Source organism: Rhinoderma darwinii, chromosome 5 (assembly GCF_050947455.1).
Source record: "Rhinoderma darwinii isolate aRhiDar2 chromosome 5, aRhiDar2.hap1, whole genome shotgun sequence".
Taxonomy (NCBI): Eukaryota; Metazoa; Chordata; class Amphibia; order Anura; family Rhinodermatidae; genus Rhinoderma; species Rhinoderma darwinii.
The window spans coordinates 238231264-238249162 of NC_134691.1; the positions used below are offsets into that span (position 1 = coordinate 238231264).

Below are 17899 nucleotides of genomic sequence, written 5' to 3' on the forward strand. Positions count from 1 at the left end.
GTGAAAAGGTGGCGCTTCAGAAGAACTGCTCTGAGCCGCCACTGTAAAAAGACTGTACGGCAGTCGTTAAGGGGTTAACAGTTAAGACCGTTAAGGAGTGCTAAGTTACTTAGCACCAGAGAGTATAGAATCTTTGGAATGTGACTGCTTAATTGAGAATGTTCTTGCTGTTAAGTGGCCACGAAGTATGTGTATGTAGGAGAATACTAGAACTAGTGTATCATAAATCTAGTGATGGGGAGAAATGTGTCTGGAATTACTGTGTGCGCACTAGTAAATAAACATTCATTGTACTTTGTCAATTTATATATTTGTTCTATATTGATTCTACATCTCTAACTTTTATATATTGTCATTACGTACTTTTGCAATTTGCATACATCGGACTGCAGTTAGATTGAAACAGTGGCTAAAATAATATTGTCAATCTTTGTGCTTGCTTTAGATATAACGAATTACAGTGAAAAGCTTAAGCAAGGAATCCTACCTTCTGAGAGTGCCATTGGAACCAACTCTGTGTTTTTCATGACTGAATTACAAAGATCTTCAGTGCAAAGGCCTGCATCTCCTGCAACCAGAGAAGAAAGGTGTTTGTTTTCTCTTTTATATATGTATGTATAGTCAGCACAATAGAGATTGCTGATGGTATTCGCAATACTGCCAAATAATTTACTCTCCCAATTTCGGAAGCTTAATTATCGGATAGTATGATTTGCCCTATACAGTGCATTCGAAAAGTCTTCCGACCCTTTCACTTTTTTTTCACATTTTGTTATGTTGAGGCCTTGTGTTAAAATAAAAACGTTTTTCCCCATTATTCTGCACTCAATACCCCATAATGACAAAGTAAAAACAGAATTTTAGACATTTTTGCAAATTTATTGAAAATTAAAAACTCAAATTTCACGTGGGCATAAGTATTCAGACCCTTTGCTATGACACTTGAAATTTAGCTCTTGGGGCCTCACATTTCTCTAAATTATCTTTGAAATGTTTCTACACCTTGATTGGAGTACAAATGTGTTACATTTATTTGATTGGACATGGTTTGGAAAGTCACACACTGTCTATTTAAGGTCTCACGGCTGACAATGCATATCATAGCATAGAAAAAAAAACAAGCAATGAGGAGGACAGAACTACCTGTAGAGATCAGAGACCGGATTGTGTGGAGGCACAGATCTGGAGAAGGGTACAAAAAAAAAATGTCTGCTGCACTGAAAGAGTTCCCAAGTGCAAAGGGGCCTGTATAATTCTTAAATGGAAGACGTTTGGAACAACCAGGAGTCTTCCTAGAGCTGGCCATCCCACCAAACTAAATAATCGAAGGAGAAGGGCCTTGCTGTGAGAGGTGATCAAGAACCCAATGGTCACTGTGGCTGACTCCAAAGATCCTGTGTGCAGATGGGAGAAACTTCCAGAAGCTCAACCATCACTGCAGCACTATACCAATCTGGGCTTTATGGCACGCTGGCCAGGAAGAAGTCTCCACTCTGTAAAATAATCATCAAAGCCCGCCTGGAGTTTGCAAATAAAGCACCTAAAGGTCTCTCACTCTGTGGGAAACAAGATTCTGTGGTCTGATGAAATCAAGATCGAACTTTTTATCCTCCATTCTAAGCATCATGTCTGGAGGAAACCAGGCACTGCTCATCACCTGTCCTATACCATCCCTACAGTAAAGCATGGTGGGGGCCGCATAATTATGTGGGGGTGTTTTTCAGCAGCGGGACCAGGGAGACTGGTCAGGGTTGAGGGAAACCTGAATGGAGCAAATTACAGAGATATTCTTAATATACGCCTGATCCAGAGTGCTCTGGACCTCAGACTAGGCCGTCTAAGAAGACAATGACCCTAAGCACATAAGCCAAGACAACACAAGAGTGGCACAGGGACAACTCTGTGAATGTCCTTGAGTGGTCCAGCCAGAGCCCTGACTTGAACCCAATCGAAAATCTCTGGGGAGACTTGAAAATGGCTGTCCACCAATGGTCCCTTTCCAACCTGACTGAGCTTGACAGGATCTGCAGAGAAGTCCCCAAATCCAGGAGTGCAAAGCTTGTGGCACCATACCCTAGAAGACTGGAGGCCGTTGCCACTGCCAAAGGTGCTTCAACTAAGTACTGAGTAAAGGGTCTGAATACTTATGTCAATACAATATTTTAGTTTTTCCTTTTCAATAAATTAGCAAAGATTACTAACATTCTGTTTTCACTTCGTCATTATGTGGTATTGAGTGCAGAACGATGGGGAAAAACGTAATTTTTATTTTTATTTTAACACAAGGCCTCAACATAACAAAATGTAAAATAACTGAAAGGGTCTCAAGACTTTCCGAATGCATTGTACATAATGCAGTGTCAGACACTGGAACCTATTCATGCGCTACCTGGCATGTATGGATCTATCAAAATTGCACTAGGATCATTGCTTATTTTTTTTATAATTTTACTATAAAAATGTTTTTGTTTTCTTTTAGTAGCATTTCCGGATTTGAAAATCTATGGATGGAAAATGCACCAAAGGCAGCACACTCCTACCAGTCTTCATTGAAGAACAGAAATAGGTCTCTAGTAAGTGACTTGCATTCAACAGAGTATCTGAACTCTGAGAGATCAGTATTGACCCATGACTCCTCTCCTGAGCATCAGTTTCTTACGATAAGTGCTCCAGATCCAGGACAAACAGATCTCCAAGAGCACTCTGCAAGCAGAAAAGCCCAGGCTTATTTGAACTCTGATAGTCATGTTATCACCAGCAATAATCCTCCTTTGGATGAAAAACAGTTATCACTTCTCTCAAGTACAAATGGTTCCCCAAAAACCATAAGAACACCATTTTCATTGGAGACTAATAACTCCCATAACCAAGGAAATCCAGTCCTACAACATGAAGTAAAAAATCTCCATTCACAACCACCGCTTCCTGAGAAAAAGAGAATTTCTGAAGGGGAGCGTTCGTTTGGCTCAGTCTCACCTACTTCTAGTGGCTTTTCGAGTCCACACAGTGGCAGTACAATCAGCATTCCATTTCCTAATGTGCTCCCTGATTTTTCAAAAGTTTTAAGTGAAGCTCCAATCCCAGGTAAGTTTCTTTTTGGGTGTCATTTTAAGAATGTTAATAGAAACTCTTCACTGAACCACATAGGCAGCTGAGTATGTTTCTACAAGCATATGTAATCCTAGCACTACTATATTCTATCACGTCTACGACTGCGTTGACAATTATGCAGCTGTTACTGCACATGTTTGTGCCACGTCGTTCAATAAAATCTAGTAAAAGTTCATGGACAACCCATAGCATTTTGTCTGTTACCTGTAATGTACACTTCAGATGCTATTAGATAGAACACCTCTAAATATTGCAATGTTATCATGTTGCCCTGGAACCATTGCAAGTTGCGAATGCTTTTGAGTAGATTTGGACCATCAAGGCTACTTGTAGTCATAATAATAAAGCCAACAATTCTGTATATATAAATGCACACTCAGCTGAGTTGTCCCACCACCCAGAAGTGTTCCCTGTGATCATAATTGCTATGAGTACAGATATTGCATTGTAAGGAGGAAGTAGAAACCGCTATAGCGCAGAAATAAAGATCGAGTGGTATAGTTAACTAGCTAGGTATTGTGTTAGGCTTCCTGGAAAAGGTGGGTTTTAAGATCCTTCTGGTGCATTCTGGTGGATAGTCTTTTGGAACGGGAGGGCTTTCCAAATAAAATAAAAAAACAGCACGGGAGGTGTCTCGGACACGGGAGCAGGAGATGATTACCACGGATTAGGACAGCAGTCAGTCCTGAGCAGAGTGCACGGCTCGGCACATAAGAGATTATAGAAGACAGACTAGTCTTGTAGTATGAGACCCCTATGGAAATAACTAAATTCAAAAAAAATTCTAGCACTTCACTTTGCTGAAACGTTGTGTAAAAATTAGTGGTGCTAGACTATTAACTCCATGGTTATTGAAATTAAAGGCAAATGGCGTGATCATTGGAAAGCTAGTCAATCATGGTACAATAGGAAGATTATATGCATGATTTGAGACTTTAATGCTTGATTTTTGTAGTATGCACAGTGAAATATTTTTGTGGTCTTTTCTCCTTTTTTTTATTTTTTATTTTTAAAAGATGCATTTTAAGTAGTAAGGAACTATCAGCACCTATACAATAGTATTTCTATTTCCTTTTAATTTGGAGTACCTATTTGGTCTGGGTTACAAAGATATCGGCGTTCGGGTTCCGTTTAACCTTTCCGTCAGAGGAAGAGGTAGACTAAAAACTGAACGGAAACTATCGCTTCTGTTTGCATTACCATTGATTTCAATGGTAATGCTTCCGTTTAATTTTTTTTTCCGGTCCGTAAAGTTTCATTTTTTTTTTTCCACGAAAACAATAGTGCTGTCAACTGCGCTATTGTTTCTGTGAATAAACGGAGGCTTTACAGAATGGAAACAAACTGAAACAGAAGCATTACCATTGAAAACTATGGTAATGCGAACGGAAGTGATAGTTTCAGTTCACCTCCCTGTTTATCTTTTCCTCTGACGGAATGGTTGAACGGAACCTGAACACTGATGTGAACAGGCCCTAAGGACTCATGGACAAATTTATTCTTAAATTAGTCAGTGCTTTTCATAATGTCCTACTATTAAAGAGGGACAATGTTGAATAGTTATTCATTGCTATTTTTGGCAACAAGATTTCAGCATTTTTATTTCCTGTTCATTTTTCAACTAACTCAGGTCAGTCATTCTAAATTATACATGAGTATAAGGGTATGTTCACACGAAAACTCAAAAACATCTGACAATACGGAGCTGTTTTCAAGGGAATACAGCTCCTGATTTTCAGACGTTTTTTAAGCCACTCGTGCTTTTCGCGGCGTTTCTTACGGCCCTTTTGGAGCTGTTTTCTAGAGTCTATGAAAAACGTCTCAAAAAATGTCCCAAGAAGTGACCTGCACTTCTTTTTCGCGGCCGTTTTTTTACGTGGCCGTTTTTCAAAACGGCCGCTTAAAAAAACGGGCAGTCGGAACAGAACGCCGTTTTTCCCATTGAAATCAATGGGCAGATGTTTGGAGGCGTTCTGCTTCCGATTTTTCAGGGGTTAATAGGCCGTGTGAACATACCCTAATAATGTGACAGTGGCAATGTTCTTTATTTCAGTCTTTTTACTGTATTCTTTGTTATGGCCAAACGAACCGTAACATTCAATTTATTTGCAGATAATTTGGATTTTACATCTACAACAAGCTGATGGGTACATTGTTTTGTATTGTCAAGGGAATTATACTATATTCTTATAATTTATAGATTAAAGATGCCTACATGCAGGAAATATGTTTTGGATATGTTTTAGAATTCCCTGGTACTATTTATTTTTATACTGCTTGTTGCCGTATAGCCTAGGAGTTGACGATTCAAAGCCAGCTGTAAAAATTAAAAAGCATCCCACCAGGTTCAGTAGCAGTGAGCTGCTTCATTTAGTTGTGTACTGAAGCTAGAACTCCTTCCAGACTATTACTGCTGTGTCTGGGACAAGTTTGGTGATGATACTTTTGTTTCTAAGACTTTTAAACTGTATGTCCATCTATTTGAATATAGTTTTTTTTTATTCTATTTAAATAGGTTGTAAATGTACTTATACATTGAATACTAAAACCATATGCAGTAAGCACCTATGCTCCCTTTGGTGGTGGCAGGCAGACAGTATGTTGATCAGTATGTATGTCTATCTGCTCTGTATCAGACAAACGGAGCACCGACCACTATAATGATATATTTAGAAACTCATCAGCAGGAATGATGGACCTAAAGAAGACATGTAGAATTAGTCATGTAAAATGTTGTATAAGCAAATACATTGCTTTACCTATCATGCATTTTTCTGAATTTACAGTATATAAAACTAGATATATCCGCATTAAAAAATGAAGTAGAAATCTGTTTAAACCAGTGGAGCCACTGAGAAGAAATGAATTGTCCAATGTCCCAAATGAGTAAATATACATAAAGAACCTAGGTTTCACACTGTATCGGAAATTAAACACCATTCACAATCTTAGCGACTCAGCATCCTTCATAAACTAGGACGGAAAGCGGTATTCAAGGGGAAGTGTGCTGACCATTACGTACTGCCTGAATACCGCTTTCCCTCCTAGTGTATGTGGTTGGTGTGTCGCTCAAGTTGGAAACAGTGTTTTATTTCAAATACGCTGTGAAGCCTCGGAGGTTATTTTTCTTGTGTATAATAGTCTAGAACCCCAGTCACAATTCTCCAGGCTTCACTGACCTCACCCAGCATTTCTTATTGTGTCAATGTCTGTACAGTTTGCTCTAGTGCTTTGCATTCTGGGAAGTGTAGCCTTTACACCAGGCACTTAAAGGCGTATTTCCATCTCCGACATGTATGGCATATCCACAGGATATGCCATGAATGTCTAATAGATGTGGGTCACGTGCGGGGCTCTCTCCATTATGTTCTATGGAAATTGCAGAAATTGTATGCGCCGCTTCTGTGGCAACCCCCACATAGCCCCCATCTGAAATCGGGCGATCCGTTCTCAATATAAGTGTGGGTCCCACAGAAAGAAAGCTATCCGACATTTATGGAACATCTTGTGGTTATGCCATAAATTTCTGAGGTGGGAATACCCCTTTACCAGTAATTTGATAGAAAAGACCAACTCTCCAACTGCATTTTTAATAGTAAGGCGAAGTTTACACTACTGTTAGGCTCCGTTTAGCTCTTTTCTGTCAGAGGAAGAGATGAACGAGAGTCCAAACAGAAAGCATTGCTTCCGTTAGAATTACCGTTTATTTCAATGATAATTCTTTTGTTTGAGATGCATTCCGTTTGCCCCCGATGCATTCCGTTTGGACTCTCGTTCATCTTTTCCTCTGACGGAAGAGAGCTAAACGCAACTTAACGGTAATGTGAAAGGAGCCTAAGCCAATGGTGGCCTTAACTTTTAAATACGCTTTCCCTTATGAAGTCTGCATGTATAATGTAATTGTGACATTTTGTTGAGGTGCAAGGGGGGACATAGCAACTTCATAAATTATACGCAAATGCAAATATGGCATTTAAATGCTTTGACTGATTTTTTTATATATATATATATATATATATTTATATATATATATCTCTCAAAAAGAAATTCAGCAGCACTCCAATATCAACAAAAATAAAGTCATTTATTCAATCAAATGCAGAGACGTGACGTTTCGAAGATTGGATAGAAACGTCGCATCTCTGCATTTGATTGAATAAATCACTTAATTTTTGTTCATATTGGAGTGCTGCTGATTTATTTTTGGTATACTATACAATCCTTGGATCAGGATTATCTGCTTTGCACCCGCCGCTATAGTGGGACTTTCTATAGAGTGCTGCTGTTTTATTTATATATATATATATATATATATATATATATATATATCTATCTATCCATCTATCCATCCAAAATTCTTTGGATAATCTGTTTTTGGTAAACAATTTACCTACCCTTATTCCGGTCTCTAATTCCCACACTTTTTTAAAAATAAAATTTACCCCTAGGACTGGAGCTCCGTTTTGGCGCCCAATATGCTAATTACAAGCATAGGGAGGAGACCTAAGATCTCTTCAGTGGGTGTGGTCTACTCCCTCGATGTGACGTGGTCCAATCAATGTGAAATGCTTCCCAGGAATGCAGAAGACATGCTGATCTTGCGAGATTTACCTATAATTGCGAGACAAGCTTCTGTAATTCCGGAGCTGCTGCCATTCAGAAGGGAGGTGGAGATGCCGCGGGGAGAAGATAGGAAGATTATTGGAGCTGCAGCACAAACATAGATGGGACCGCGTCACAGGGAAGGAGAATACCACGCCCACTGAGGAGAGTTTAGGACAGCTAGTATTTAGCATATTGGGTGCCCAGACGGAACGCCGGCCGTAGTAGGACAACAGAGGAGAAAATGTGAAAATAAAAAAAGTGCAGGAATTAGGAGATGTAAATGGTTTGCACAAAAAGAAATGATGACCGGTCCTCTTTTAGTTTTAAGATATCTTAATAGTGGCTGGAGTGCAGTGTATCTGATAGCTCTTGCAGATCCTTTGCATCCGTTCACTGAGCCATAGAGTTAAATGATCACATTCTGTCTTGTATAGTCCAGGAGCAATCAGGGAGTGGTTTGGGGCATTTTGAATTGCTAGTGCGCGGGGCCTTTTAGTGGCGAGACCAGCAGTGAGCAGATGAAGGGACAGGCTGAGGAGGAGAAGGAACAGGCTGCCGGTGAGACCAGTAAGAGACCCGGCAACGTGGACCGCCGGCAGGGGCGACAACCGTTGCCGGCATTACAGTACCCCACCCTTATGTCCCTACTTCTTGGGTCCAGCACCAGAATGGAGTTTCCTGGGGACCACCGTGGCATTTATGTTCTCAGAAGGCTCCCATGATCTTTCTTCGGGGCCAAAGCCTTTCTAAATAAAATGTCCACTTCCCAATTCTTTTACAGTCCAGAATGTCCCAAATCTAGAAATCACGTCTAGGATCAACAAGTACAGAAGTTATTGAATACTTATTCAGCACCACAGGTGGGATCCAGAGGGATGGAATTAGACAAAGTTTGTAATTCACTGGATTTATTTTCTTTAAGGCTTCAAATGGTCCCAGGAAACGAGGAACAAATTTGTACGAGAGTACTTTCAGGCGGATGTTCTTTCAAGAAAGCCATACTTTATCTCCAGGTGAATACTGTGGAGGAGATCTCCTCTTCTCATCTGCATACCACTTCATACGAGAAACCACTTGAATTATGGCAGATTTGCACGACCTGTAAAAAGTTCCCATAGTTGGAGTTGGCAGCGGGAACTTTAGAGCAAGCAGGCACAAGAAGGGGTGTCTGAGGATTCTGACTGTATACAATGAAGTATGGAGAGGAACCCGTGGATTCTTCGGAATGGTAGTTATTGGAGAATTCGGCCCAAAGAATGAGACTCGCCTAGTTAACACATTGGGCGGAAACAAACATGACTAACAAAATTCTCCAGGGCCTGGTTGACCCTCTTCACTTGACCGTTGCATTAGGGATGGTATTCAGAAGAGAAGTCCAGCTTGACATCCAGATGGCCATACTGATCTTTCCCAAATCTTGAGGAGAAATAGGGAACAAATTGATAGTAAAAGTTTGCAAATCCAAGGAAACACTGAATATCATAAAGACCCTGAGGACTAGGCCAATTCAGTACGGTAGACGACTTGCCTGGATCCATCATTAATCCCAGATGAGAGATGATATAACCCAGAAAAGGAAAGGGAGGATCTCTCGAAGACACATTTCTCCAATTTAGCAAAGAAATTATTTTACTGCAACGGTTGAAAGACTTGACGGACATTTTTCCGGTTAGTAGTAGAAGATCAGGATATCACCTATATAGACCACCATATTGATGTAAAGCAGGTCCTGGAAAATGTCATAAACAAACTCTTGTAATACAGCCGAAGCATTGCAGAGTCCAAACGGCAGGACGAGGTACTCATAGTGGCCATCACAAGTATTAAAGGCCGTCTTCCACTTATCGCCTTCACGGATGTAAATGAGGTTGTATGCTTCACGCAGATCCAACTTGGTGAAGATTTTGGCTGCATGGATCTTGTCAAAGTTCTGTAATAAACAGTAGCAGGTATTTGTTTTTTACTGTGCTCTTGTTGAGATCACAATCTATGCACGGGTGATGAAAGCCATCCTTATTTTAGACAACGATGAACTCTGCTCCGTCAGGCGAAGAAAACTTCCTAATAAATCCCCTTTCCAAATTTTCTCTGATGTCCTCTGACATGGAAGGGACAACAGATAGACTCGACCCAGAGGCAGAGTTGACCCTGGCAATAGATCAACTGGACAGTCGTAGGGTCAATGAAGCAGTAAAGTCCTTGCCTCCTTTTTGCTTAAGACGTTCGCATAGGTTGTGTAGCAAGGAGGCAAGCCAGGCAGGTCCTGTGGCACAGGAGGTGCAGAGGCGGGTTCAACCCATGCCAGGCACTTAGTTCTGCGGTTGGACCCCAACTGATGAATTTGGCTGAAGTTCCAATCAAGGACTGGGGCATGTTGCCATAGCCAGGGTAGTCCCACAAGCAAGGGGTTAATGGAGACTGGCTATAAATAGGAGATGTGCTCAGAATGAAGCACCTCCACCTGCATAGTCCGAGGCTGTGTGGCAAACAGAATTTGGTCCAAAAGGTGTTGGCCATCATTGGAAGCCACCGCCAAGGGTTTCTCCAGACTGACAATTGGTAGACTAAGAGGACTCAGCAGGACCTGATGAATAAAGTTTCCTGTGGCACCAGAGTCGAGATAGGCCTAGATGTTGGCAGAAGTGTTACCACAGGACAACTTCACGGACATAGTTAACTTTGGAAAGAGGTTCTCTCCACCTAGGGTTATCCCTCATACCAACCCTGGGTGCTGGAGATTCCTGACTTCAATGGGCAGTTGCAGGCAAAGTGGCCTTTTCCACCACAATACATACAGTGACTGTCCGTACACCTACACTGGCATTCCTGATTCGTGAGCTTGATTCATTTGACCTGCATAGACTCTTCAGAAACCTGAGTGAGCAGGGGTCTTTGGAAGATTGGAGTGAGTCTGGGGAACGTTCCCTCACACATGGCTTCCTGGGAGCGTTCTTTCATGCATTCTCTGAATCCTAGGTCAATTCTCGTGGCAAGAGAAATAAGTGCATCCAGAGAGGAAGGTAACTCATGACTTGCCAGCTCAACTCTTATTTGGCCAGCCACCCCCCGCCAGATGGCCTGGAACAATGAGGCTCTGGTCGTAACCAACTGCATCAAGGGTCTGGAAATGAATCGCATATTGCCCCACTGTAGAACTGCCCCAGCGGATATTCAGAATAGCTGCTGATGCCAACTAGGTTCGACCAGGCTTCTTAAAGACTGTCTGGAAGGTCTCCAGGAAAACTTGCAGACTTTAGGTCTCGGGGCCTTCAAATTCCCATATAGGTTTGGCCCAACAGCAGAGCAGAAAGACATGCAATTTTGGTCTGGTCGGTGGGGAAGTGGTGGGCATGCAGCCGGAAATGGTTCCGGCACTGATTGAATCCACGACAAGCCTTGGGGTCCCCATCATAATGTGGTGGCAGGGGAACTCCTGTTGGAATAGCTAGAAGTGTTGCAGATGCCGCAGCTTGTGGGACAGGAGATTCTGGAGGTGGATTAACCATTCGTTGCACAGCCAAAATGTTCATAAAGTGTAGCTTTTGATTCTGATGCTCTTAATTGCGTCCGAGAGTCTGCACTATCGTTTTGGGATTGCTACTGGGGTCCGGGGTCTGAGCAAACTGTTATGACCAGTTGGTTGTTGACCCACTGTGCTGCTCCACTGGTTTGGCCTAGAGCCACCTCTAAATGCGTGTTCTAAGTAGCCTACCTGGTCTTCACTCTTTTTAACCCCGTACAGGGATCTGGACTTCTGGACTGGCTGCGTGGAGACTACCAGGTCGCTACCTCTTTAGGTGGTCCCTGTGTGAGTAGCGTCTGGCCCTAGCAGACCAGTATACAATGGTGTAGCACACCCGACGGTACAGTGACTGGCAGATGATATCTTGGCAGATGGATGCGGATCAGAAGACATCGTTCGTAATAGGCAGAAAGCCCCAGGCTCGTCTCAAGTATTTGAATGCAGACTGGCAGTAGACCGCGGGATGCAGGCTGATAGTGGTTAAAAGGATATGAACTGGTAGCAGTATGCAGACTGGCAGTGGGTAGCTGACTACAGGCTGGTAGCAGATAGCTGGGTACAGGCTGGTAGCGAATAGCTGGGTACTGGCTGATAACAGAAGGTGCAGACCGGAATTACGCCTAATGCACATGACCGTTTTGCCTCTCAGGCTGTTTTTTACGGCATCCGAGTGGCACCCGATCGTCTTCACGGACCCATGCACTTTTGCGGGACACACGGTTGTGTGCATGAGGCGTTGGGATGCTAACCGGAACCTCTGCAGGACACAACAAAGTTGCCCAGGCACCAGGTGAACTGAGGTGCCTTTTAGATATTCCAGAAGCAATCCGCAATTGGTTTGAGGGATTTTGAATTGCGCGAGCTGGCCCTTTAACAAACAGAGTGCTCGCCCTAATCTGAGACTGGCCGTGCGCAGAATATTGGATAGGCTGAAGACTCTGGCAGTTACGCAGAAGAGGAGGAACAGGCCATCGGCGAGGTAAGTAAGAGACCCGTAAGAGTGCATAAAACCCCCGAAAAAACTGTCATTTATTTTTATTAATGTATACTATAATTTTTTTATTTTTTTTAAAACCTAAAGCGAGCCACACTGGTGATATTGTTGGCAACATCACGGGAACATAATTAAACCGGTAGTTGTTGCACAAATGTGATGGCATAGGTTAGTGTCCTAATATATAAATAAAGTGCAACAGTGCAAAACCATTCAATACAAAATGACCTAAGCTACAAAAATATATACCGTGTTTTTCGGACTAGAAGACGCACCTGACTATAAGGCGCACCCAGGTTTTAGACCACAGAAAATAATTTGTTAAAGATTTTGTTCTGTTTCACCACATTGAGAGCCATAACTTTTTTATGTTTTTTTCATCGATTTTGAGCGGTATGAGGGCTTAACTTTTGCAGGACAAGCTGTGGTTTTATTGGCACCATTTTTTGGTACGTACGATTTTCTGATCACTTATTTTATACGCCGATCACTGTGCGAGTTAAAATAATGGTATGGCGTAATTGATCAGACTTTTACGGACGCAGCGATACTAAATTATTTTATTTTTTACATTGTGCTTGGGGAGAAATGGGAAGAGGTTTGTTTTTTTTAACTTTTAGTTTTTTTTTTTTTTACACTCCTGAAAATGTATCTAACTTTTTAGGTTTTTTTTGTTTTATTTTTTTACACATTTGATTAGTTCCCCTAGGGGACTTGAACCAGCAGCCACTTGGTTACATGTGGAGTTACTGAAGCATCGTAACTTGCTGAGTTACGCGGTTTCCGTAACTCCCATAGTAGTGAATCGCATGCTACGCTGCTTCCGTAACTGCCAGCTACGCTGTTTCCGTAACTACTATTTAGTTCTATGGGAGTTGCGCTATTTCAGTAACTCCACATGTGGTCGGGAGAGCAGAAAGCTAGAACTGGGTTTAGGTGGACCTGTTCTAGAGATAGATGCGGGTCCCTTCTCTGGGACCTGCGCCTATCTGGCATTTATGACATATCCTGTGGATATGTCATAAATGTCCTTCATGGAAAAACCCCTATAAATGCCACAGTCGCTATTGACCGTGGCATTTATCTAAAGGGGTTTGCCATAAAACACATGTATCCCCTATCCACAGGGGGGTACATGTGGATTGCAGGGGGTCCAACCGCTGGGACACCCAGCGTTAAGAAGAACAGGGGACCGAAAGTTACCCAGAGCACTACATGAGAAAATTGGACTTCCGGGTTCTTTGTCCGGCTTATTTGTTCGGCAGCTCCATATAAATCAATGGAGTGCCAGTCACGCACGCGCAGAAGAATCCCATTTATCTTTATGGAGCTGCCGGACACAGAACGCGGAAGTCACAGCTTCTCATGTAGAGTTCTTGGTGACTTTCGTTCCCCGTTCTCTTTATGGCTGGGGTTGGGACCCCCAGCGATCACACATGCTCACAAATTGCTGTTCCTGGCCGTTAGAGCAGCGTGTCAGCTGTAAAACACAGCTGACCCCTGCAGTATATCGAGAGCTGCTAAAAACTAATGATTTTTAATGCCAAAATGTTGGCCTACTGAAAGGTATGCACACTATATGCACTCAATACTTGGTCGGGGCTCCTTTTGCATGAATTACTGCATCAATGCGGCGTGGCATGGAGGCAATCAGCCTCTGGCACTGCTGAGGTGTTATGGAAGCCCAGGTTGCTTTGATAGCGGCCTTCAGCTCGTCTGCATTGTTGGGTCTGGTGTCCCATCTTCCTCTTGACAATACCCCATAGATTCTCTATGGTTTTTAGGTCAGGCGAGTTTGCTGGCCGATCAAGCAGAGCAATACTGTGGTTATTAACCGGGTATTGGTATTTTTGGCAGTGTGGGAAGATGTCAAGTCCTGCTGGAAAATGAAATCCGCACCTCCATAAAAATTTCCTGGTAGACGGCTGCGTTGACTCTGGACTTGATATAAGGCCCCATGCACACGACCGTGCCCGCAATCACGGCCCGCGATTGCGGGCACGGCCGGCTGCTGACTGACAGCCGCATTTTCGGGCCGTGCTCCCATACAAAGTATGGGAGCACGGCCCGCAAAATGCGAAAGAACGGACATGTTCCATAATTCCCGGAACATTTCCACGGCACTGACACCCTTCCGTAGTGCTACGGAAAGGTGTCAGTGTTCAATGAAAGTGAATGGCTCTGTTTTTTTCTGTCGTGTGCATGGGGCCTAACACAGTGGACCAACACTGTTGCTCAGTGGTCAGATGAAAGTAAATTTTGCATTTCATTTGGAAATCAAGGTCCCAGAATCTGGAGGATGAGTACCAATACCTGGTTTGATAACAACTGTATCGCTGTGCTTGAATGGCCAGCAAATTCGCCTGACCTAAGCCCCATAGCGAAGCTATGGGGGTATTGTCAAGAGGAAGATGAGAGACATCAGACCCAACAATGCAGACTAGCTGCAGGCCGCTATCAAAGTAACCTGGCGATTGCCTACATGCTGTGCCATAGATGCAGTAATTCATGTAAAAGGAGCCCTGACCAAGTAATGAGTGCATATACAGTACATACTTTTCAGTAGGCCTACATTTGAAATTGGGCTTATCATTTTCTGAGACACTAAATTTTGGATTTTCATTAACGGTTAGCCATAATGATCAACATTAAAAGAAAAAAATGCTGGAAACAGATCACTCTGTGTGTAATGAATCTATATAATGAGTTTCACTTTTTGATTTGAATTACCGAAACAAATTAACTTTTTGATGACATTCTATTTCATTGAGAAGGACGTGTGTGTGTGTGTGTGTGTGTGTGTGTGTGTGTGTGTGTGTGTGTGTGTATATATATATATATATGTGTGTGTGTGTGTGTGTATATGTGTGTGTGTGTGTATATGTATATATATATATATATATATATATATATATATATATATATATATATATATATATATATATAATGTGGAAAGATGTTAAACTAAGACAACTTTAAAATATAGAAGTATTTAATTGTATTTTGTTAATTGATTATAAAAAACAAGCAAATAAGCAGAGGATAAATCTAAATCAAATCAATATTTAGTGTGATCACCCTTTGCCTTTAAAATATCATCAATTCTTCTAGGTACACTTGCATAAAGTTATGGATTTTGTAGGATTATAGTCAGGTGTATGATTAACCAATTATACCAAACAGGTCACCACATTATAAGTGCCCACCGCGCTGTAATGTAGATTACAGCAGTGTTTTTATTTAGAAAAACGATCATTTTTTACGTAGTTATGACCAATATTAGCTTTATGCTAATGAGTTTCTCAATGGACAACTGGGCGTGTTTTACTATATGGCCAAGTGGGCGCTGTGGAGAGAAGTGTATGACGCTGACACTTCTCTCCTTTTTCATTTATATAGCACATAGCGATATAGCTATATCGCTATGTGTAGTCACATAAACACACTGTAACGTTATTGCAGTGTCATGACAATGAATATACATTACCTCCAGCCCAGACAGGATGTGTATTCAAAATGATCGTTTTTCTAAATAAAAAAACACTGCTGTAATCTTCATTCCAGCGCCGATCACATCATGTACAATATAGGGCACTTATAATGTGGTGACAGAGCCTCTTTAATACTGGGTGTGGAACAGCCATACTCTGCTACAAAGGTGAGGTTGTGGAAGACTGTTTCATGTCACAGGTCCACCATGGCAAGAGTGAATACAGCAACGAGACACAAGGTAGTTCTACTGCAACAGCAAGGTCTTTCCCAGGAAACGATTTCAAAGTAGACTGGGGTTTCAAGATGTGTTGTTCAAGCTCTTTTGAAGAAGCACAAAAAAAGGGGCCACATTGAGAACAGTAGACGGTGTGGTTGGCCAAGGAAATTTAGTGGAGCAGATCAGACACGTCATGCTTACTTCTCTTCGAAGCCAGATGATGTCCAGCAGTGTCATCAGCTGAGAACTGGCAGAAAACAGTAGGACCTACTTACACCCATCTACTGTTCGGAGCAGTCTGGCCTTTAGTGGTCTTCATGGAAGAATTGCGCACCAAAAATCCATACTTTCGACGTGGAAACAAGGCCAAGCGACTCAATTGCCGTATGCATGAAAACACAGAACTGGGGTGCAGGAAAATGGCATCAGGTGCTCAGGACTTATGAGTCAAAATTTGACATATTTGGCTGTAACAGAAGGCAGTTTGTTCGCCGAAGGGCTGGAGGGGCGTACAATAATGAGTGTCTATCTGCAGGCAACAGTGAAGCATGCTCGAGGTTATTTGCAAGTTTGGGGCTGCATTTCAGCAAATCGAGTTGGAGATTTGGTCAGGATTAATGGTGGTGTCAAATCTGAGAAATACAGGCAGATACTTATCCATGATGCAATACCATCAGGGAGGCGTCTCATTGGCTTCAAATTTATTCTGCAGCAGGACATGTGTTTTTTTAAACCGTACTAACTATATGGAACAACCCCAAACATACAGCTAATGTCATTAAGAACTATCTTTAGCTTAAAGAAAAAGAACAAGCCCTGAAAAAGATGATGTGGCCCCCACAGAGCCCTGATGTATTTATCATCAAGTCTGTCTGGGATTCAATGAAGACACAGAAGGACTTGAGAAAGCCTACGTCTACATAGGATCTGTGGTTAGTTCTCCAAGATATTTATAATAACCTCCCTGCGAAGTGCCTTCACGGTGTGCAAGTGTACCTGAAGAATTGATGCTATTTTGAAGGCAAACGGTGGTCACACCGAATATTGATTTGATTTAGATTTCTCTTCTGTTCATTCACTTTGCATTTTGTTAATTGATAAAAAAAATCTAAAGCATTCATACTTTTGCAGAGTTATTTCACGCCTGCCTAAAACGTTTGCACAATACTGTGTGTGTGTGTGTGTGTGTGTATGTATATGTATGTGTATATATATATATATATATATATATATATATATATATAATATACACACTACCGTTCAAAAGTTTGGGGTCACCCAGACAATTTTGTGTTTTCCATGAAAACTCAAACTTATATTTATCAAATGAGTTGCAAAATGACTAGAAAATATAGTCAAGACATTGACAAGGTTAGAAATAATGATTTTTTATTTGAAATAATAATTTTCTCCTTCAAACTTTGCTTTCGTCAAAGAATGCTCCATTTGCAGCAATTACAGCATTGCAGACCTTTGGCATTCTAGCTGTTAATTTGCTGAGGTAATCGGGAGAAATTTCACCCCATGCTTCCAGAAGCCCTTCCCACAAGTTGGATTGGCTTGATGGGCACTTCTTGCGTACCATACGGTCAAGCTGCTCCTACAACAGCTCTATGGGGTTGAGATCTGGTGACTGCGCTGGCCACTCCCTAAATAGTTCTTGCATAATTTGGAGGTGTGCTTTGGGTCATTGTACTGTTATAAGATGAAATTGGCTCCAATCAAGCGTTGTCCACAGGGTATGGCATGGCGTTGCAAAATGGAGTGATAGCCTTCCTTATTCAAAATCCCTTTTACCTTGTACAAATCTCCCACTTTACCAGCACCAAAGCAACCCCAGACCATCACATTACCTCCACCATGCTTGACAGAAGGCGTCAGGCACTCTTCCAGCATCTTTTCAGTTGTTCTGCGTCTCACAAATGTTCTTCTGTGTGATCCAAACACCTCAAACTTC

At 41.9% G+C, this 17899-nt stretch overlaps 1 protein-coding gene across 5 annotated transcripts in view; it reads left to right on the plus strand.

Annotated features, from left to right (window-relative positions):
• Nucleotides 1-17899, plus strand: part of TNS3 (tensin 3) — a 509208-nt gene that overhangs the window by 447711 nt on the left and 43598 nt on the right. For 4 of the 5 annotated variants that reach the window (XM_075827007.1, XM_075827005.1, XM_075827008.1 and 1 more), the window contains 2 exons: nucleotides 446-587; nucleotides 2480-3084. In XM_075827007.1, the coding sequence (XP_075683122.1) occupies nucleotides 446-587; nucleotides 2480-3084 (747 nt within the window). The remainder of the gene's footprint in view (nucleotides 1-445; nucleotides 588-2479; nucleotides 3085-17899) is intronic. The other variant, XM_075827004.1, reaches the window with a different exon arrangement.